The 23,720-nt window shown below is 36.6% G+C and overlaps 1 protein-coding gene across 2 annotated transcripts in view; it reads right to left on the bottom strand.

Annotated features, from left to right (window-relative positions):
- Window positions 1-23,720, bottom strand: part of Tmtc3 (Transmembrane O-mannosyltransferase targeting cadherins 3) — a 586,368-nt gene that overhangs the window by 6,132 nt on the left and 556,516 nt on the right. For both annotated transcript variants that reach the window (XM_089099383.1, XM_089099384.1), the window contains exon 15: window positions 13,257-13,640. In XM_089099383.1, the coding sequence (XP_088955509.1) occupies window positions 13,257-13,640 (384 nt within the window). The remainder of the gene's footprint in view (window positions 1-13,256; window positions 13,641-23,720) is intronic.

The raw sequence follows: 23,720 nt of genomic DNA, 5'->3' as shown, positions 1-23,720 counted from the left end.
CTCCGATACATCAGGTTTCTTGTATAAAGTGGCTTTCAACTTTATAGAAAAAAGAGGATTTTTTAACTGTAAAGCAGGTAAATAAAAGAAGAAGAAAAAACCAAAGCAAAGTTTAATTATAAGATTCCTATTAGTACACTATTTAAACTTGAAGAGCGAAGAGTACACACGAGGCACCAAAACACCCTTTAGGGTAAAAACAAACAAAAATTCAAAGAATCTAGAAAATCTCTACGTATGCTATAAAAAAGGTGGTTTACCGACGTTACATCATCAAGATTAAAAATACTTGGAAGTTTCTCATAGTAAAATAATGCCTTAAATTAAGGCTTGTTATCTTCAACGGAGTCTATTTTCAATGGCTTTCAACTTAAAATTTATATTTTACAACTTTAATTTTTATCTCAAATGAAGTGCTTTTCCCTTGGACAAGGGATTTTTACATAACTTTGTGCATAACATGGGTTTATAACAGATCCTAAGTTTTAACGTTGCTTTGACACAACGTAATACTATTCCGAGAATATATATACATATACATGTATATATATATATATATATATATATATATATATATATATATATATATATATATATATATATATATATATATATATATATATATATATATATATATATATATATATATATATATATATATATATATATATATATATATATATATATATATATATATATATATATATATATATATATATATATATATATATATATATATATATATATATATATATATATATATATATATATATATATATATATATATATATATATATATATATATATATATATATATATATATATATATATATATATATATATATATATATATATATATATATATATATATATATATATAAATAATTTCTGAGACCACACTGGCTAATCATGATAAACAAAAAATCGCGAAGAAAGGAAACGAGGACAATTAACAGCCAGTGAAAAAATTGAAAAATTATGCAAATATTTCGGTCAAGACCTCCGCTTGACCGTCCTCAGTGCAGAATAAAACTGATAAAAATATAAAAACCAAACCTTAAAATAAAAACACGAAACTAAAATTGTACGACCCTTTCACCGTTACTAGGAAAGGGTCGTCCAATTTTAGTTTCGTGTTTTTATTTTAAGGTTTGGTTTTATATTTTTATCAGTTTTATTCTGCACTGAGATGGTCAAGCGGAGGTACTTGACCGAAATATTTGCATAATTTTTCAATTTTTCACTGGCTGTTAATTGTCCTCGTTTCCTTTTCTTCGTGATTTTTTGTATATATATATATATATATATATATATATATATATATATATATATATATATATATATATATATATTGGGGTGTAAGTACGGGTGTCGCCACTTATTGATGCAAAAATGCCGCAAAAAGGTTGCTATGCCACTTAATCGAAGGGGAGAACCCCTTGTCGGCCCAAATGTTAGTGGGATTCCCGCTCTTACCCCAACGGTTAAGAGCGTTGCCACCAATGTTCGTGGTGTTTAGTTACCAGTGTTATACCGATAGGCCACAACGCCACTGGCGTAGTAATATACGGGTGTCACTACTTATTGGAGGGGAAAGCCCCGGCCCCAAATTATAATGCTATGCCCGTGTCTCCCAAACCGGTTCTGCAAATTTCGGGTTTGGTACTACCCTATTTACAGTATACGCTGTCCCAGAGAATAGTAAAGAGGTCAAGAGGTAAAATGGTCACGTTCTAAAGCCAAATGTACCTGACTTGGGTTACGGCTAGAAAATCTCTTAACTCTCTTCTTGGAGTTAGCAACCCTCTCTGTCAATATTATAATGACGGTACATCGTAGCTCTGTTCCTACCATGCCTGGGTTATGGAAACTAGTACACAGTTTGTAGAAAATACCTTACTTGTATTCTTCCGAAAGGTCAAAATAGTACCACAAAAATATATATATCCCCGAATGGGGTCAAAACGCAGACTCGAACAATAATAATAATCTTTACAGCACTGTTCATATGGGTGGACTGTCCCTTGGCCCAGCCAATCAGCTACATCCCCATTCAAACCCAATTGTACCTCTTAGATTTATCTTTCAATGACTCTCAAAACCAGGAAGTATGAAAATATAACTTACTTCAAAGCGTATTTATTGCAAAACAACTATCGCTCATTAACAGAATTTAGCCGTTCTTTTGAAATTATACTATAAGCAAATGTCATTAAGAAAAAGAAAACAGGCCATTTATCTGCAAAAAAAAGAAACGGGGGTGGGAACCCCAACACCTCCCCCGTAAGATAAATGACCGCCCACGCGCTACCTTGGTCCACCCTTACAAACATAAACACATAACTTCAACTTTACAAAATCCATTTGCCTTCTCTCTTCCACCAGTGTCTGTGCTACCACTTCCACCGCTTGGCTCTGGATCGGTCGTCCTCGACACGTTTCTCCCTGTAGGACCACCATGGTCTAAATCGCATAGCCTCCGCATTAATGTTTGAAAGTTGAAATCTTCAAGATTCGTAGATAATGATTGTGCGTAGCACAATCAAAACAAAAAAATTTCTCGCTCTCACGAATTTACATTTGAGAGGAGCAGAGAATCAGTTTCTGGCACATATGATGATGCCAGCCATCGTGAAAAATTTGGCTGCACTAGCCTCTTAATTTCCATCTGTGGAAACAACCCCACATCTCAATCAAAAAGTAAATTGCCCCTTGGCATAACTTCAAATAATCTAAGGCCCACAATACAAAGGCCTGTGACAACGATAGGGGTACTGGCTACTGGGAATGAAGTAACATTTTGAGCGAACCACGAATCGCCTTTTTTCTGGGTTCTCTCCCCTGGGATAATTAATATGCGTTGATGCGTTGAAGCTAATTGAAGATGAAATTTGGATACATCTCCCACTGAATACAATTTGCTGGAAATAATTGTCGATTCTCATGAAGAATAACAGCTATGAATAGGGCTACTGGACAAGGGTTTGGGTGAAGTATGAAGTGACTGAGAGAGAGTATCCCCCATGGACTCCAGATCAGAAAGGCAAAATCTCGGTAAAAGGATCACAACTTGTCTGCCAGTTGTGCATTGAGGGAAAGGGCTATCTGTTGCAACTTCCCGCAGGGGATCTTCCCCAAGGGAGTCCTCCCCCTCATAAAGGAACAAACCCTCTTTTGAGTTGATCAAACCAATATCAGATTTCTTTCCAAATTTTTCCAATCCGACTCGACATTCCATATCTCCCAACTTTCCCCCAACCCGTTGTAGGTCATTCATATTTATTTCGTAACCATCTTGTTTTATTCCCCATGGGTCTTTGACCTCTTTCCCCCTTATTATTTATGTTTTCAAGGCACAGCCCATCCAACATTTTTTTTCTCCTATTATTTACGTTCCACTGCACGGCATCCAGCATTTTTATTTTCGCCACTGCAGCTGAATTTCAAATGTCTCTTCTTCGCATTCCTCTTTTCGTCTCTACCTTTCTCAATTCTGTCATTCGCACAAAATAACAAATCATCGTTAAATCTGATTTTGACTCCAGTGTCCACCACATTTGACCGCATAACTTCATTGTAGGTCCATTTAATAAATCTTGTCTCTCTTTTAGTCTTCTTTATTCCTACCGCCGAAATAAATAGTTTGTTATCAAATGGCAACTGCATTCAAACATTTGGTTTTTCATATTCTACCAAAATCTATCAAACTTTCCGAGGCAAAGCACGTACAATAAATTTTGTATCCCTTTTCTCTGCTACAATCAGTGCTTCATTCTGGCAAAACTTTTTCGGCGTCTCACACTCTTTAAAAGTGTTCTCAAGTTTTGAATTTTCTGAAAATTTGGATTTCCGATTTCCGATATCTCCAAAGTCTCCTCATACTAAAACATCCACTGCTAGAGTAGGTAATAAGCCTACTTTTATCGTTTTTCTCTGGACCGTACCGTCTTTCTTTGCAATTTCTATTCTTACCCAAGCAGACGGGCATGGGTGCTTACCTCCATAATAAAATAATGTTTTAATATTATTTTTATGGTCTATTTCCGTCTTTTTAATTAGGTCCATTCGCACAAAAGTCTGCTCACTCCCTGAGTCAATTACTATTTTCGTTAATTTTCCGTTTAATTTTCCTTCTATTTTATGGGATGTCACAAACACATCAACATTTCCTTGGTTATATGTTATAGTCCAATTCGATCTTTTATAGGCTAATTTCTTTTCTTTAATACGGCAATTTTTAGAAAAAGGCTCCGAGAAATCAATTTTAAACAGATTATCATCATTTTGACTATCAAGCATTTCTTTTTTCCGATCGGGCGGCACAGCCTCCCAATTTCCTTTATGGGCCGGTTCACCCCCCCCCCCCCGTAGTTAACGGAGTTGTATATTTTCTCCTAAAAGTGTTTAATGTTTGGTAATTTTCATTTTCTCGCGATTGATTCTTAGACAAATTATTATGGCTGTCTGACAGCCAAGAAGTTATTTGTGACAAAATCTCCCTTTTTGGACTTAGACCTATCATGGTTCTTCTCAACTCTTGGTGATATCTCTCTTTTTTCTCTCTAGCTATTTTATCATTCTCCTCTTTTCGTTCTCTGGCAATTCTAACAACCTCTTCCTTTCGTTCTCTGGCTATTCTATCAGCCTCTTCCTTTCGTTCTCTGTCTACCCTCTCTTTCTCTCTTTCTTGTCTATCTTTCTCTCTTTCTCGTCTGTCTTCTTCAATTTTGTCCATACGGGCCTGATGAAGTATTTCATTGGCTTGCCTTTCTTTTTCAATTTGATCTATTCTTTCTTGTCTATCTTTCTCTCTTTGTTCCCTTTCTTTTCTATCTCTTTCGTCCTCTCGTTCTCTAGCTCTTCTCACTTCCTTCATGAAATCTAACAGTTGTTGCGTCATATCTATTTTAGTGCTTTTTCGTGAGCTCCTGCTGCATCTCGATTCAACACTGTTCCCTCTACTTGGAATGTTTAGGCTCCGTCTATCATCATTTTATTTTAGTTAATTTTTTTAATCTGTTCATTTTATATAAGTAGTGTCTCTTTCTTTATAGGCTACTCTAGCCTTTCCGTCCTCTTTTTATTCTTTCTAATTTCATCTTTCTCAGCCTGCATTTCCCCCTCATATTCGCGGTACTCTCTCTCAAAGGCCTCCATATTAGCCTTTCTTTCTATTTTCCTACTTTTTCTATGGGCTTCACTCGCCCTTCTCGATATTGAGTTAATCTCATCTCTGTCCGACATAATTTAAGAATTTTCTTAACTGAAATTACTTCTTCAGTCTAAATGAAAATTCTTTTATCCATTTAAGTTCCGGTCTCTCGCGAAAAATTGTCTTGACACGCGAAAATTTTAGCCTTATATTTTTGAATGCTAATTAGTTGCGCGATATATTGATTCGTGAATTTTTCAATTATGATCTCACAAGGCACAGCCCATAATAGATCTTCATAATTGTATTAATTGATTCAGTATTTCTTTCTTTTCTCTTTATATGTAACCACAATAGGCTACTATCACTATGTAGGCTAACTCAGCTAGTCTCTTCGAAAACGCAATTTTTTTTACTATCAGTGCTGTTGATAGCTCTTTTTCTTGCTGCCACCACTTATTGGGGGGGGGAGGAGTCCCGGCCCCAAATTATAATGCTATGCCCGTGTCTACCACACCGGTTCTGCAAATCTCGGGTTTGGTACTACCCTATTTACAGTATACCCTGTCCCAGGGTATGATAACGTGATCGAGCAGTCAAGTGGCCTCTTTCTAAATCCAAATATACCCGCCTTGGGTTACAGCTAGAACATCTCTTAACTCTCTTCTTGGAGGTAACAGACCTCCCTGTCAATATAATAATGACGGTACCTCGTAACTCTATTCCTACCCTGCCTGGGTTACAGAAACTAGTACACATTTTGTAGAAAATACCATACTTTTATTCTTCCAAAAGGTCACAATAGTACCACAAAAATAAATATATATCCCCGAATGGGGTCAAAACGCAGACTCGTACAAAATAATATTTTACACACCACTGTTCATATGGGTGGACTTTCCCTTGGCCCAGCCAATCAGCTACATCCCCATTCAAACCCAATTGTACCTCTTAGCTTTATCTTTCAATGACTCCCCAAAACCAGGAAGTACGAAAATAGAACTTAGTTCACAGCCTTACTTATTGCAAAACCACTATCGCTTAGTAACGGAATTTAACCTGTCTTTTAAAATTATACTATAAGAAAATGTAATTCAGAAAACAAAACAGGTCATTTATCTGAAAGAAAAAGAAACAGGGGTGGATCCCCAACAATATATATATATATATATATATAACATATATATAACATTTAACATATATATATATATATATATATATATATATATATATATATATATATATATATATATATATATATATATATATATATATATATATATATATATATATATATATATATATATATATGTTACCGTGAGTGTCCGAAATTCCTATTTCTCTGCTTCGATTCAATTAGCTTTGCGAGTCAGCTTTTCAGTCTTATGCAACCTATGAGCTGTTGATCTACGGGTTAAAGAGGAAGGCCCCGAAATACACTATGGCGCAGATTTAACATCTACATCCAACCAGAGCGGGAGGATGTCGTTGATGCAGAAAACTTGAGGGATGATCGGAGGCTCTTCCTTGATGTCCTGGGTGTCTTTGGCGGAAGTAAAGTCTAAGCTAAAGTCCATTTAAATCTTGGCAAAACAAATCCACTGGCAGAACTTGCCTCCCCCTCCACCCGGAATATTTCCTGGTGGAGCTCATGGAAAGAAGTGATTTAAAACAGCCTCACTCAGGGCACATTAGTCGCGCAACTGGAAGGGAAGGGGCACTATGAGGGCAATAGCCTCTTCCAAATGTGGTAAGTTCTGTGCGGTTTGATGTATTTGAGTGATATTATTATGATTAAGAATTTATTTAGTGTGAGTTTTAGTGTTGGTAATTTTTTGTGGGAGAGGCAGGGGGGGGGGTACTCTTTGGCGTGAGATCAGTACATGATAATGGTTAGTCAAGTTCACGAGATCCCTACATCTAGGCTGGAGGAATTGGAAAGAAATTCAGCCCTTTTTAGTAATGTTTTCCAAACGCTCCTAGCCCATGATAATAATGAAATTTTAAATTCTTTTTTAGTCCCTCCAAATAAATATTTGTTTTCTCATGAAATAGTTCACAAAAACCCAAATATGAGGAGAATATCTTTTTGGAACTGTCGTGGATGGAGGAGCGGGCAAGATGCAATTAAAAATTTTTTATTTGAATCTGGTACGGATATTTTTGGAGTTTGTGAAACATTTTTAGATGAAATTTCGGCAAAAAAATTAATATTAGTGATTTCCAATTTTTTCACGTAAGTAGAACTCAACAAAAGCAAGGTGGTTTAGCAATACTGGTTAAAAATTATATTCCGGCACGACTGAAAGAAGAATTTTTATATTTGAATACGGAGATGATTTTCGAAAGCTGTATTGTTGAATGTTTTCTACCAAATAATGATAAACTTTTAATTGCTGTAATTTATCGTCCTCCCTCATCAAATAAGGCAGATTTTATTGATAAATTTGAAAAAGTGTTAAGTGTGATATCAAATCTCCGAATGCCATTTTTAATCCTTGAGGACTTCAATATTGATTTAATGGGATGTCTCCTTTTTAGATAACATGGAATCAACCACATGTCCTTCAGTTTTTGGAGTGTAACCTTTGTCATGGTATGAACTCAGTATGTTTTATTCCGACACATATAACAAATTTTTCTTTTTCTCTAATTGATAATATTTTTGCACCTTATCCATGTGAGGCTACATTCGTGGTTATGGAGGATACATCTGACCATTGTATTTTAATGTCTGATTTCAAAGCGCAAAAGATAGTCAATAAAGAAAATCATATGAAGAGGAGAAACTTTTCACAAGTAAATATGATTGAATTGAAATCTAATCTTAGCGATGTAGGATGGAGTGAAGTTATTAATGAGAATGACCCCAACATATATTTAGATATATTTTATTAAATTTTGAGTGAACTACTAGACCTTCATTGTCCATTTAAAGCAACATACCAGAAAAGAACCTCACCCAAATAACCTTTGATAATTCCATCCCTTTTAAAATGCATCAAGGAAAAAAATAAACTGTATAAGATAAAAATTAAATACCCCTCAGCTCATAATGTACAGCGATTCAAAAATTATAAAAATTTGCTAGTTAAAACTCTCAGAAAAAGTGAAAAAATGTATTATGAAAATGTATTTAAAATTTCTGATTCACCTCGGACTACATGGAAATTAATTAAGGAAAAAATTAGAAACAATATAAAAATCCACACCCTGAAGTGATCCTAAATGAAAATGGTGTTGAGTTGAAGGGGAAGGATGTTGTTGAAGAATATTTTTGTCATTATTTTTCTCATATTAGTTCTACCGTTGAACTGGAATCCCCTGAATCTCCATCTCATTCATATAAAGAATATCTCCCGCCATCCGAAAATTCCAGTATGTTCCTGGCCCCGGTCACTCGGTGAGTTCCAGAAAGTAATTATGAATCTAAAGAGTGGTAATTCTCTAGGTCTAGATGGGCTCTCCACAAATATTCTGAAAGAACTTGCATGTGTAATTCACGTCCCGTTGCTTCATATTTTAAATGCATCTATGTCATCAGGGATCTTTCCGAAAGTATGGAAATCTTCACGAGTTATTCCAATTCATAAGAAAGGTGATAAGACAGATATAGGTAACTATCGCCCAATAGCTATTCTTTCCCCTATATCTAAGGTTATTGAAAAAATTATTCAAAAAAGAATTGTCTCGTTTTTTGATAAAAGGAATTTATTTACTAAAAATCAGTTTGGATTCAGGGCGGGTCATTCTACTGAACAAGCTATTGCAGCGCTAATTTTGGAGATTAATGATTCATTAAATGATGAAAATCATGTATCTACTCTTTTCTATGATATCAAAAAAGCATTTGATACGCTAAACCATGAAATTTTATTGGAGAAAATTAATAATGCAGGTATTAAAGGTAAAGGCCTGGATCTAATAAAATCTTACTTGCATGGTCGAAAAATTCAGGTAGAAGTAAATGGGCACCTGTCAAGCCATATTGTTATTGATGATATTGGAGTCCTCCAGGGATCAGTATTAGGGCCATTACTATTTTTGATTTATATAAATGACCTTTCGAGGTGTTTACCCCGAGATAGTAGTTTAGTAGTAATTTTTGCAGATGATACGGTGGTGACAGTAAAAGCTAAAACCCCATCTTTGTTGGTTGAGAAAATGGTGACAGCAATGAAATCTTTGAATAAATGGTGCGCATGTAACTACCTGGCTCCGATTTTTTCTAGAACTGAATTCATGATTTTTTGGCGGTCACAGCGGGCAGTAGATAAAATTATCATAGAAGAGCTAATAGTAAACGAATGAAGGATAAAAAGAGTAAATTCATTTTGTTACCGTGGGATTATTCTCGATGAGCTTTTATCTTTCCGTAAGCATTCTGATTATTTGAGATTGAAACTTGCCCATAACTTAGGTTTTATTCATAGATTGAAACATGTACTTCCTTTTTCCATCCTTAAAATTTTATATCATTCTCTAATTGAATCATATTTTAAATATTGCCCTATAATATACCTCAACACATTTATGGTCCATTTCCAACCTCTTCAGATAATTCAAAATAAGGCGGTTAGAATTCTGGGTACTTTTGTTCATCGCCCAGTGAGGCTTCAAAATCTTTCAGAAACCCAAACTTTATATTTTTTTCTCAATATACTTAATCTCAAACAACTGAAAGACCTGCATACAGCAATGTGGTATTATGATATCCAATCTTCGGCAAATTATTTCCATGATCTGGGTATAACTGAGACCCCCCTTTCGCCTGCCCACCACGTCCGCTCCAAGAAGTATCGCCTTCCCCCCAATTAAATCTGAAAGAGCTAGGTTCTCAAACAGATACCAGATTCCTCATATTGCAAATAAATTTAATTTAATAGATGTGTCCCCAAGATTCAAGAGCCAATTTTCTTTGAAAAAACATATTTCAAAAATTGTTTTTGCCTGGATGTTGGGATTGGTGAATTTAGTTTTTTGGATGAAATTTGTTGTGGTGTTCTCGCGCTGGGGTGGCCTCCTCTGTTATCTCCTACCATGTGTGTTTTTTTTTTTTTTTTCAATATTGATATGCTTTATTTGTTATTTCGGCAATTTTTTTTTTATTTTATGTTTTTGGCCGACACATCGAGCCCTGCTCCCCGTCGGCCAGTTTAGAAAATTATTTATTCATGTAATCTGTTTGTTAAATAAACTTATTCTTATTCTTCTTCTTCTTATTCCACCGAAGTAAAAAAAAAAGATTATAAAATGTGTGTCAAAAAAGGAAGTTATGAATACAATTTGTCAAAAAAGAAAACTGAAATGACGACTTTGGTAGTTAAGCCGACTCAAAGACGTCAAGAAATGTTCAGCACAGGTCGTTCTCGATTGGGGCGGGGAAAGTATTAATGAAGGATATAGAGGAAATTGGAACTAAATGGGAGGGGGTAAAGAGTGAAGACTTGATAAGACTTGGTAAAGAGTCATCGGAGGCAGTGGTATTAACTTACTGAAATTTAAGCAATGGAGAGGGGAAAAAGTAATTTTCAAAATTTAGAGGGGGAAATTTGTTGTTTTTTTTCAATTGTTTTAACGGAAATACCAGAAAAGGGGTATTTTTCAATGCAAATACCCCTAAAATCATATGTTTCAATATCTAGAGAAGGACATATAACTTAGGTGGAAAATGCCCACTCCCACCCTTGTCCCCCGATTGACAACCCTGGGTGGAGGAGAGGTGTGCGTAGCTATGTTGGCCTCAGGCGTCTTGGGTGCTACAGTGATATGTTAGTAGTAATATAAAAAAAAAATCTCAAAAAATTCTATTGCTGTAGCCGACATTTTATACAGCAGATTTTACCCACTTACCAATTAATCTTTCAAAAAGCAAATATTGAAAAATTAAACATTGCGTGTGATGAAGTATACAGTGGGGTTTCAGAAAGAGAGTCCTCTTCTATACACCAATTTTCACGGTAAAATTCCACAAGCTTGCGATGGAGATCTGTTAGAAGAGGAGATGCTTCCTTCATTCCCATGCTAGGTCATTATAGCCTGCTGAGTTCCCCTCTTTGGTGCAAAGAATTTTATCAGCATTTCCGCAAAACTTTCTGAAGTAAATACCATAGTGCGAGTTTTTTCATTTTGGAAGAAACATAGGAGCCAATAATTCTTTGCGCTGACAAAGAATTGTCACCCCAAGAAAACTTGGGGTTAAACAAAAGACGGTAATGAGTATGGATAAAAGAAAGGTTTAAGACTGGATAATGTTAGTGGGGAGACGTTCATAAGGGAATAGTTAAAGATAAAGGGCTAGATTCATTTGTTCAGAAGAGCGAAGAGGTTCTATCAACAGGTTCTGTTGATTTTTTGACGAGGGTTTTGTATGAGGTAAGAGCCATGGTGGTAAACAGGCTGGTTTTAGAGAAAATTATATTACAATTGATCAAATTTTTTGCTTATATAAGAGGAGCATAAGGGGAGACATTAGGGGAGCATTTGATGAATTTTCAAGGAGTATAATGAAATAGTGAAATTAGGATTGCCATTTAGGTGAGTAGAAGCTATAATTAAAATGTATGAGGTGGTTAAAGTAGTTGAAAGGTAGGTATTTCTTATTCTAGGCCAATTTTAAGTAAGATAAATCCTAAACAGGGACTCACTTTATCACTGCGTTTGTTTTCTCTTTTTATTAATGATATTGAGGAAGATGAATATTTAAAAATAGATATGTTCCCTGTTAAATTTGATGTCGCTGGAAGCGTTTTGTTTAATATTTGCGAATGACACGGTATTGCTTGCGAAATCAGCTCCGGGTCACAAAATACGGTAGAAATTTTGGACAGTTATTTGAGAAGTAGAAAAATTAGTCTTAAACAACGGTAAATCAGTTACATTAGTTTTTGGGAAAGATGAAAGGGAGAAGGAGAAGGAGAGTTTTATTTTAGAGGGCAAGAAATGAATTTATTTACTTGGGATGTAAGTTTACAAGTTCAAGGGGGTTGAGTGACCGGGTGCAAATTGCGAGTTGGAAAACTCAGAAGGATTCATGGGCGATATTGAAGAGGCCCTTTAGGCATCTAGGAGCAGCATATATGAAGGTACACAAAATAATTTTTGTGATGAAGGTACGGCCAGTTATGAGTTATGCTGGGGAAGTTTGGGGGTTTGGAAAACGGGAAAGAAAGCCCTAGCGTAGATAGATGACAGACTATCTATCAACAAGTGAAATGACATCATTTTCATACAACTATGAAAAAGGGTTATTCCGGCTCTGCCTCTCACTCAGACTATCTGTCTTAGCTTTTTCTCCGATTACCCATGGCACTCAACTTTTTCATCACACTCCACCAAGTTGATTTTAATTCTTTTAGTATCTATCTATCACGTGTGCGACATTTTCTATAATATGTGAGTTAGTTTTTTTGCTATTTTGTGCTTTATTATATTTGTTTTGCAATTGTTATGTTTTTTCATGGTTATTGTTATGTACCGGGTTTTGTTATGAGAGTTATTATCATGTGCATGTGCTATTATTTTCTGTCATTTTTCTTTTTTTTTCTTGACATGGCCCAAAGCGGCTTTTGTTGCAATATCTACATATCTATCTATCTATTTAATATATTCTTTACATAGAGCCATTGGCGTTTTCCTGAAGGCGAAACGTGCATGTCACAATCCCGAAAATCTAAATTTATTTTGTTATGTTCGGTGAAATTGCAAGCTCACACACCTTTGTTTTCATTAATATGTATTTGAGCAATGTATTAATTTTGGAATTTTAGGCCACACATGAATTATATAATTGGGGGTGGTATTTGAGAAAAGAGAAATAAAATAGTAAGAACATAAAAAACGAAAAAAAAAACAACAAATGAAACTAAATAAATGTTACGAGAAATCATGGAAAAAGTCACAAAGATCATGTGATTCGGGAAGTGGAAGGGGAAGCTGAGAGGTCTAAATTAGGATAGCTATATAAGGACAGGTGTTGTCATTCGGCTATTGCAATAAATGCAAGAGCAGTTCCTGTATTGATAATAAGTACAAACCATACTTCTTATCTTCAAATTTAAGAATTAGAGAAAAATAAGTTAGAAGACTTTGTTAGAAGACTTACATTTTCAGCTGCATCTAAGTCACGAAGCGTATTGACATAAATATCTCCAAGAAGTACTAAACCCTTGACATGACCAGGATAATGACGGACAAGCTGCCGCAGAAATGGCGCTGCTTCTAAGGGTCGTCCATGGTCTGCTAGAAGCAGCGCGAGATTGAAGAGAGCCGACCGAAAATCTGGCTTCAGCTCAATTGCAGCTCGAAACCAACGTTCTGCTCCAGGGATGTCGCTTATGTCCGTTGCAATCATTCCGAGATGAAAAAATGCTCTCTCATTTTTCTCATCAAGAGTAAGCAGCTTCATTAGTCTGCGTTGTGCTTCCTGACGCTTGTATAGAGCATCTTTTGTCAAAGAGTTAATTTGTTCTTGACTTCCTCCTCCAGGCTAAAAAGAAGTTGTTTTAGTTAGTTGTGTTTAAAGACAAGAACATATAGAGGAAAGGCATATGTAATTCTTGTCCCCTTAATTTACAAAAGTCACATCTTTCATCGCATTAAATTGAAAGCATAAATTGCCTATGGCTCAATCCTTCTTTAAAGAAAGATAATGGATTCCCCTGTGCCCCGAGAAGAAGGTACTACAATTCATGTCACACAATTAGTTTCTTTAAGCAAAGATAAAAATAATATTTCCGCCATTAAAAATATTTTAAAACGTTGTATACATTCGTACATCTATTGCTGCTACAATTTATTTTTTTTATGTTTAAACAGCGTTCTCACTATCTACCTCTTGCCAAATAGTAGAGTAATAATACGGAAAAAAATGCCCGAACCAGGAACAAATTGACAAAGTAATGCTTTCTTCACCATCTGGACCAGAAAAAAGCACTGAACAACATATCCAAAATCCCCATCTCTAACCTGTTGCGAATTTTTTTTTTTTCGCTATTTTTGTTACATTAATTTTTATTTTTCATGGAAAATGCAGTCTCACGAAATGAGTGGTTGATACATCTATCTGTATCAGAATTGAGAGCTGAAACCGTTTCTGACGTTAGTTTTTTCCCATAAATGTCAAATACAATGAAAAAATCCATTTTTAGTAAAAAATGGCAAAATTTCGCTATTTTTGGCAAAAAAAATAAGTGATAACCATGATGTCTTTTTTTTGTGTTTTTTTTTGTCCATTCGTTTGTCTTTTTTCATTATACATTCATATCTTTTCAAGCTAGCGTGATTACATTTACACCAAATACATTTACACACGTTCTCAACGCCATCTTGTGGCAACCAAGCTGCAGTATTATTCAAATAGAAAGTTATCTCCGCTCTGGATCACACAAAGAATCTCATTCAGGTTTGTAGTTTATTGATATAAATGCTAGAGTAGGTTCTTTCATACCGAACTTGTAAATAAGCTGAATTACATAGCCTTAATCAGGAAAGTGTCATCTACTGGTGCAGGTATAAGCAGTTGCAAGATACACTTCCCTGCGTTTAAAGCGCAGATCACTGAACAGCAAAGCTCTGGCTGCAGTACCTTGATATGGTTGAAAAGCTTCTCAAGTTTATACGTGCCGAGAGATTGGGTCTATGGGACCTGCATTTGCAGGTCGCAGCAGAAATGCTGCCCTACCTAGCCGCATCTGGGCACAACCTTTACGTGAAATCTGTCTGGTTGTACATTCAAGAGATGACTAAACTTCTCAGTTGTCACCCAAAAATGTTTCAGATGTTCAGTGAGCAAAGACACACGATTAGAAGGTCAGATCGGCGCTGAGCCGGCCTCTCAGTAGACTTAGTTATTGAACAAGAGCACATGCGAAGCCTTAAGACATCGAGAGAACTCACTGGTGGTGGTGGCATGACTGAAGAACAGAGAGCGATTTGGGTCCTATCGAGGCCGGTGTGTCTTGAGGTCAACCTGTAGATGCAGAACCTGACGAACATCGGCTACTCTACAAGCGAGCAGCATCGTGACTTGAGTCTGAACAGACAAACCCGTGACTGGGAAGATACCGCGAAGTTGGTAGATTTCTTTGAAGTAATCCCCATTCAAAAGCAATGTACAACTGAGAAACGTTGCAAACGGAGTAACTTCATCTCCAGGCGTGAATGTTGACGAAGCTGAATCAGCTGGGAAGAAAATCTTAGACAAGATGTCAGAAAAGACCTTGAAGGAACACGTCTTTAAAAAGAAAGACCAAGTGACTCTGATGACCACAAAAAGTCGGGCTCTTCTGAGGTGGCGCACATCGACCCGGCGCTACTTTTTCAGAGGTTCATTATCGTTGCCCAGAGGTCTATTCTCAAGGAAGATTATATCAAGTTTGAGCTCTGCACCTGCTCTTTTAGAAAGAAACGGATTCATGCGACAGGCCAACAAGCCCGAGCTAGCAAAAGCAGTCTATCTGTCATGTGGGTTTGATGCACAGTCCCCAAGACCGGTGGGAATTACCAGCTTCGTTTTAGACGGGGGCGCCCTTCTCCATTGGATCCCGTGGAAGGTCGCTTCCACATACAAGGCCATCATGTCTTCGTACACTCATTACGTCGAAAAAAGTATCCCCGTGCAGTTGTCGTCTTCGAAAGATACGATGGTGATCAGTCAATCAAAGATGCAACCCATTTGCGTCGAGCTAGATCTGTCGGCCGCGAAATGTTATTTACCGAAGACATGAATCTTTGCATGAAGAATAAGGTGTTTCTTTCATGCAAGGAGAACAAATCGCGCTTTCTGAAGATTCTTGGAAACGCTCTGGTAGGCAGCGGTTGCGATGTATACCACTCTGAAGGAGATGATGACCTAGACACAGTGAAGAAGGCTACAGAAACTGCACTCCATAGCGACACCACTGTGGTTGCTGATGACACGGATGTTCTCGTCCTCCTCATTTTTCATGTAGACACGAGTTCAAATCGAGTTTCTCGCCGGAAGCGAAATTCGGAATTGAATGCTCAGCTTGGGATGTTTGTCAGATAAAAGACAAGCTAGGATAAGAAGTTTGCCGGCTGATGCCGTTCTGTCACACCATACTGGGTTCCGACACAACATCGCACCTTTATGGCATCGGAAAAGGAAAAGTTCTTCAGCTATTGTTATCCAGCTCGAGTTTCAGAGACGCCGGTACCCTGTTTACCAAAAAATCTGCATGTCATGATGAGATAGCTGCGGCTGGAGAGAAAGCTTTGCTGATACTCTACAACTGCCAGGATCTGCCAAGTCTTGACACTGCAAGGAACCAAATTTTCCAGAGGAAAGCCAATACTGCCACCTCATTTGTACACCCACAAGAGCTGCCTCCGACTATGATGGCAGTGAAGTATCATTCGTTCCGAGTTTACAGCCAGGTTCAGATTTGGGTAGGGAACACGGCTAACCCCCCAAGCTGGGGATGGAATCTTCAAGGCACCGAAGTTTTAGAGCCGAAAATGACGGATCTCCCCGCTGCTCCTCCTCATCTTCTAAAGACGATGACGTGTTCTTGCCGAGCTAATGGTTGCAACAGTGAGAGATGCTCCTGCAAGAAAAATGACCTGGAATGCACCATAGCTTGTCGAGTATGTAGAAGAGTTTCCTGCAACAACGCGAAGTGTCAAGAAGATGAATTTTCTGAGGATGAACTTTAAGCCTGTGATTTAATTTTCCCTCGAATTTTTGTTCCTTTGATCAATTAGATGTGTATTTTTCTTACGTTTTATTGCAAACATTTTTTACCGCGTCGTTTTTTATTGTGATGAAGATGTAGGGGTTTTGATATCGAATTTATGTGAAGAGCAAGGGTTTTGGGGAAGTATGGGGAGGAAGGGGATTAAAAAGATCTTGAAGTATCTCAGAAAACCTAGTTTGTCAACTCAAAACTGATCTAGAAACTTCTATCGAACGCTTGTTTTTTTTTTACCTAAAACGTTAAAATTTGTTCATTTTTGTTCAAAATCAGAGTATTTCTGATTTATTTTTTAACATTTCTGAGAAACTAACATCATATATCATTTCAGCTTTTAAATCTGATACAGAAAGACATATCAAACACCAGCTTTGTGATATTTCATTTTTTTCCAAAAAAAAAAAAATTAATGCACAAAAACGGCGAAAAAAACAAATTTTGCAACGAGTTAGCGACGGAGATTTTGGATATGTTGTTCAGCGATTTTTTTTGGTCTGGTAAAGAAAGCATTACTTTATCAATTTGTTCCTGGTCAAACCTTATTATTCCTGTACTAAAAAAAGGTAGAATTGAACTGAAACGGAAAAATTAAAGAATGAAAGATGAAATACCAGAGTAAGAACCTGCTATAAGTAAGGTATTCCTCTCAAAATTATCTTTTTCTAGTGAGATAAGTGAGAAATTATAAAACCCTCAATGGCTTTGAAAAAGTAAAAATGCACACGCCGTAAATAAAAGAAACAGAGAGTGACTTACAGAATCCTCAAACTGTTGGACACAACAAAATAAATAAAAATCGACATAAAGCAACGGCAACGGAGAAAAACAAATAAATTAGACGCAATAATGCGCACTAATGACTAGCATAAGACGTCATTCTAAAAATACTCACTTTCAAAACGAGATAAATGGAATTCGTTAACGCAAATGTAACTTCTTTATTAGTCAAACAGTTCGTGGTAACGAACTGTAAGTAAGGAGCGACCCGGCTCAATGGTAACCGAAACTCTAGAAAACGAGTTTTGATACCAATAGATACATCAAAAGAATGAGATTTCAATGCTGATTTCAAATATATAACTTTCATCAAGTTTAGTGCTACCCATCAAAAGTTACGCGCCTGAGAAAATTTGGCTGATTTTCGAAAATACGTGAAAAGACCCCCTAAAAGTTATAGAACCTTAATGAAAATCACACCATTATATTCAGCGTATCAGAGAACCCTAATGTAGATGTTTCAAGCTCGTATCTACAAAAATGTGGAATTTTTCATTTTTGCCAGAAGAAAGATCACGGATGCGTGTTTATTCGTTTTATTGTTGTTTTTGTTTTTTTTCCCAGGGGTGATCGAATCGACCCAGTGGTCCTAGAATATCATGGAAGGGCTCATTGGAACGGAAATTAGAATTTCTAGAGCTCTTTTTAGGTGACCAAAAAAAATGGAGGGCAACTAGGCCCCCTCCCACGCTCATTTTTTTCCCAAAGTCACTCGATCAAAATTTTTAGATAGCCATTTTGTTCAGCATGGTCGAAAATATGATAAATATGTCTTTTAGGATGACTTAATCCCCCGAAGTCCCCAGGGGGAGGGCTAAGAGTTATGAGCTTTACCCAAAGTTAACATATAGTTTTGGTTATTGGGAAATATACAGAAGTTTTCAGGAGGTTTTTTTTCTGGTAGTGGGAGGGAAGGGTGGTTCGGGGGCTATGATGGAGGATCTGTTCATGAAGGAAGTTTTCATGGGGGAAGAAAAATCGCAAGGAAAGGGGTGCCGGACTTGCAAGTATTATTTATTGGTCCTTGGGACGTATAGGCCTACAGACATTATCAGGAAGGATTTAGTTCTGGAGGGGGGGGGGGCTAGAGTCGGGGGTGAATTGAGAGAAACGGTTTTGGGAGGATGTTTCGTTGGGGTAAAGGACAGTTATATGAAGGGGGCGCTGGATTTCCACGCATTATTTGAAAAACGATCAGAAATTAAATAAAAAAAAAAGTTTTTTGAACTGAAAGTAAGAAGCAATATTAGAAATTAAAACGAACAGAAATTATAATGTATATAAGGGAGTTCTCCCACAATTCAATAACACGCGCTTTAAGCGACACTTTTTTTTATTGATTTAAAAAGAGCTATCTATTCTAATTAAAAGGCCTTTGTGATTCAGGGGTTTGTGAATCAAATTTTTTTTTTACTTTTAACGTAAAGAGCGTGGTATTGACTAAGGGGAGACCCCCCTCATATACGTAATAACATATACGTAACAAAAAAAAACAATAAAAAAACAAGCGATACGGCTCAATAGTAATCGAAACTTTTAAAAACGGAATTTTGATGTCAATAAATGTGTCAAAAGAATGTGTTTATTATGCTGATTCTAAATATAAAAATTTTATTAAGTTTAGTATTACTCATCAAAGGCTACGAGCCTGAGAAAATTTATTCGATTTTTTAAAGAGGGGGGAAACATCCCCTACAAGTGAAAGAATTTTTATGAAAATCACACCGTCAGATTCAGCGTATCAGATAACCCTATTACATAGGTTTCAAGCTCACATCTGCAAAAATCTGCAACTTTGTATTTTTTGCCAGAAGAAAAATATACAAATATAGAAGTTAGTTACATAAGTTAATTTGTAAAGACATCCATTTAACAAAAGAAAAGTAAAATTTTTATGAAAATTTGTTTACTTATTCAATGACGGTTAGCCAAAATAAAAGCTGCATTAACTAAAAAACGAACAGAAATTAAATAAAAAAAACAAGTTTTTTAAACTGTAAGTAAGGAGCGACATTAAAACTTAAAAAAAACAGAAATTATTCCGTATATGAAAGGGGCTTTCCCATCTTCAACGCCTCGCTCTTTACGCTAAAGTTTGACTCTGTCTCACAACTTTATATTTAAAACAATAAAAAACTTTAGCGTAAAGAGCGAGGCGTTGAGGAGGGGAAAGCCCCTTTCATATACGGAATAATTTCTGTTCGTTTTAAGTTTTAATGTCGCTCCTTACTTTCAGTTTAAAAAACTTGTTTTTTTATTTAATATTAAAAAGAAACACTTTCAAAAGCGAAGTTTTTCATAGGAAAGAGCCATATTAAAACCTAAAACGAGCAAAGATAAAGCCAGATCATCGGCTTATGAAAGTGACTAATTCAAAACAAGAATTTGATTGGTGAACTGTATTAAAAAGGTGAGAATGTTGTGCATTTGTAACTTGGATCGTACGTAAATTTTACCCGGAAAACTCTTATGCTCATAAAGACCTTGAAAAAAAATATATATGCAAATAGGATATTCTAGGCCCAAGGGCTATTCGATGATTCATGAGAAAAGTGAACAAACTGTAAAATTTTAAATTAAACATTGAGAGTATTTGTCATTTGGTATGACTGAAGAGCTAATTCCGTCCTTCTCTCTATATCCCCAAAAGTTGAGATCATGAGTGCAGCTCAAATCGAACACATGATCGTAGAATACAAAAAGAGGGCTCTTTCAGACTAGAATTGTGAGTGCTAATGTCTTTTTTATGAGCTGGAATTGACTGAAGGTTGCGACTTTGGCTCCCATTGTGGCAAAACATGATGCAAGATTGACAGTCAAAATGGATATTCCAACACGCACACACACACACACACATATATATATATATATATATATATATATATATATATATATATATTATATATATATATATATATATATATATATATATATATATATATATATATATATATATATATATATATATATATATATATATATATATATATATATATATATATATATATATCCAGTCTCTATTTAGTCTCCGGAGTGATAACATCATCTTTTTTGGATCTAGTGAACTTTAAAACCAGCTGTGAAATTGTATTAATTCAGTGCCTTGAGCTATAATATATTCAGTGACCTTGAGGATTATTTCACAGGATTATTTCTGCTACGGATTATAATCTAAGGTAAACTTATTGATATGGACTAATTGCTTGGTTTGGATTATTAATACGGTAGCAACAACAGTTCAAATTTTAAGGGAAAGAAAAGGAAGGAAAGAAGGGAAAGAAGAGGATAAAGGAAGGAAAGAAAAAGGATTATTTGGTTAATAAAAATAGTTTAGTAGCCAAATTCTCATTATTTTTTTTCGCTGATTAGTGACAGCCTGTGCAGAAGAGAGCGGGAACAAACACAAGAGCCGTATCGGTATCGGCCGGATATTGATCCTTAAACTGCTGGGGAAAGGCGATTTGGGTACCCGCACTTCCCACTGGTTTTGTTACCTGTATCTCGTCAGCATTCTTTCTGTGTAGTTCATTCAGCATTCATTCACCCAAGAAACGAGTGAATAGCCAGAGGCGATACGTATATTTTTGCGAATACTTTCTGGACCGGTTTTGGATGTGATTAAGGACTTGGATTGTTAATTTTTGTGACATCATTGGGTACGATTGGACTTAATTTGAATAGATTATAAGCGAAGAAAAATGGCACAAATCAAGTATTTATATAGCCCTTTTTTAAATTTCATCCAGCGTTCACTTAACTTCAAAGATATTCCCCATGAATCGGTTGTAAGCACTGCCGTGAGATTTTTTGACAAGGAATCTGTCACACAAGCCGTAAGATTTATTCGAGATCAATTAGATAAAGATGGAACCATTTTGAAAGAGCGTAGAAGCACAATAAATGCATCTGTTTTTGTAGAAGATGCGATTCATGCTATGAAGGAATTGGACGCTAAGGGTGATTTCCCTTTCAAATTCACTATTTATGATCCATCTGAGACTTCTTCCATACCTCACGATGTATTTACCTCATTAACGTGCAAACTAAACGAATGTGGTGAAAAAATGAATGCATGGCTGGACCGATGCAACGCCAGTTTTGTCACTAAAACGTGGCCTACTCCCAGCGAATCTCTAAGTATCCCGCTTCACGTAAAAGAAGCACCAACCGAAATCTATAAATCGTGTCAAAAGTAGAAAGAATTTCTTGATTCCAATGGTGCATCCGGAAAAGTACAGAAGGTAGTTATGAGAAGCAATACGCTGGTGTTGTATGTTAGAACCGAGCATGATGCAGAAGCTATAGCTAATAGCATAAAATCGAATTCCGCGGCTGTAGTTAAAATCCATAAACCAAAATTCCTGGGAGTGGCTAAATTTGTCCCTGAAGATACGACAAACGAGGAGATTGAGTCTGCTATGGACGGGATCCAAGAAGCGAAGCGCTATGGTACTAGCAAGTTAGTCAAACTAACATTCAGAGACAAAGAAGCTCTTGAAAAAGCACTGAAATATGGCGTTTACGTAGGTTATTGCCATATCAAGTGGACACATATGTTGCCGCCCCTCTGAGGTGTTTTAAATGCCAAAAGTGTGACCACTTGCAACAACATTGCCCTAACAATGCGAAGTGTTCCAGGTGCTCCGGCGATCACAAAAACCCTAAAGACAATCCATGTGTCCGTGACACTAAATGTGCTAATTGCTCTGGAAAGCATCCATGTTAAAGCTCGCAATGCCCGGTTTATAAAAGACAATTAGAGGCTAGATCAAACAAACGTAAGCAATGAATGCAACTATCTCGCTTTATAGCAGAAATATATACGGGCACGCTCCACACAAGCTGTCTCTTTTAAGTGATCTAGTAACCAGGCATAGCATAATATGCATTCAGGAACATTTGATAACATCCGATCATTCAGCAATCCTTGACCGATTTCCAGGAAAGGACTATTTTTTGCAGCCTGCTATCCGCAACAGCTCAGGTGGAAGGCCGAGTGGTGGAATCTTGATCATTGCAGACTCCAATTTGCAATGCACGCTAATTGATTCATGCGAGTATTTTTCTGCGATCAGAGTTCCTGGTCCAAATGGCTTTATAGTCATATCAGTGTACCTCCCTACAAATTATCGTGATGTCCTCTCAGAAAGGCGTTACACGAAGGCTTGTGCGAGACTCGGGAGGTTGGCCGAACAATACAAGTTAGAAAAGATTATTATCTGTGGGGACTTCAACTGTCAGCTTCTGGATGATGATCGTTTTTTCACCAGATTAAGGGGGTGTCTGCCAGAAGCTATGGCCCCGGTTCCAAAATCCCAGTTCTTCACGTTTGTCCACAGCGCATCCCTGGCTACATCAGATATCGATCAATTTTTCGTAAATTTCCTACTTCCGACCGGGATTAAAGCCATTGTTGACTCGGAACACAATTGTAGCGATAACCTTGGGATTAGCTTAATGGTACGATTCTCCACGTACAAGCGATGCCTCGGGCGATCATGGTTTATCAAGAGTGAATGGCAAAGGATAGATCAGTCCTTGTACAAAGATATTCTTGACTCAACTCTTGCTAAAATCAAAGTACCGTTCCACCTGCTTACTCATGGCCGAAATCGAGACAGACTAGCCCTGAACATCTTTTGCTCCGAAATTGTTCATTTGATGAAGCTTGCGGAATCTGCTGCTGTTCCAGTGGCAAAAGTGTACCCCAACACTCGTAAAAAGGGATGGGATAACCCAAATGTCAAGTTTGCCAAGAAGAGATCCAAGTTCTGGTACGAATTGTGGAAGAACTGCGACAAACCCTGCTCTGGAGTAGTTTTTCAGTGCTTTCGACATTCCAAAAAAGAATTCAAACGTACTGTCGAGAACATGCAAATCCAGCAAGTGGAGAAGTTGTCTTGTGATTGTAGGAGTGACCCAAACATCTTATGGAAGTGATTCCAATCTAACAGGGCCGACGCTGATTTGCAAAGTCCCATTCCCGATGAAAGTTGGGTAAACCATTACAATGACATGTTTGCGCCACCACCCAACGAGCTGGACTCCATATATAAATCTGAGTTAGATAGGCAGTT

The sequence above is a fragment of the Artemia sp. Qi Xiang Cuo genome, chromosome 13 (assembly GCF_049724085.1).
Source record: "Artemia sp. Qi Xiang Cuo chromosome 13, ASM4972408v1, whole genome shotgun sequence".
NCBI classification, from domain to species: domain Eukaryota; kingdom Metazoa; phylum Arthropoda; class Branchiopoda; order Anostraca; family Artemiidae; genus Artemia; species Artemia sp. Qi Xiang Cuo.
This window is presented reverse-complemented; position numbering and strand designations above follow the sequence as displayed.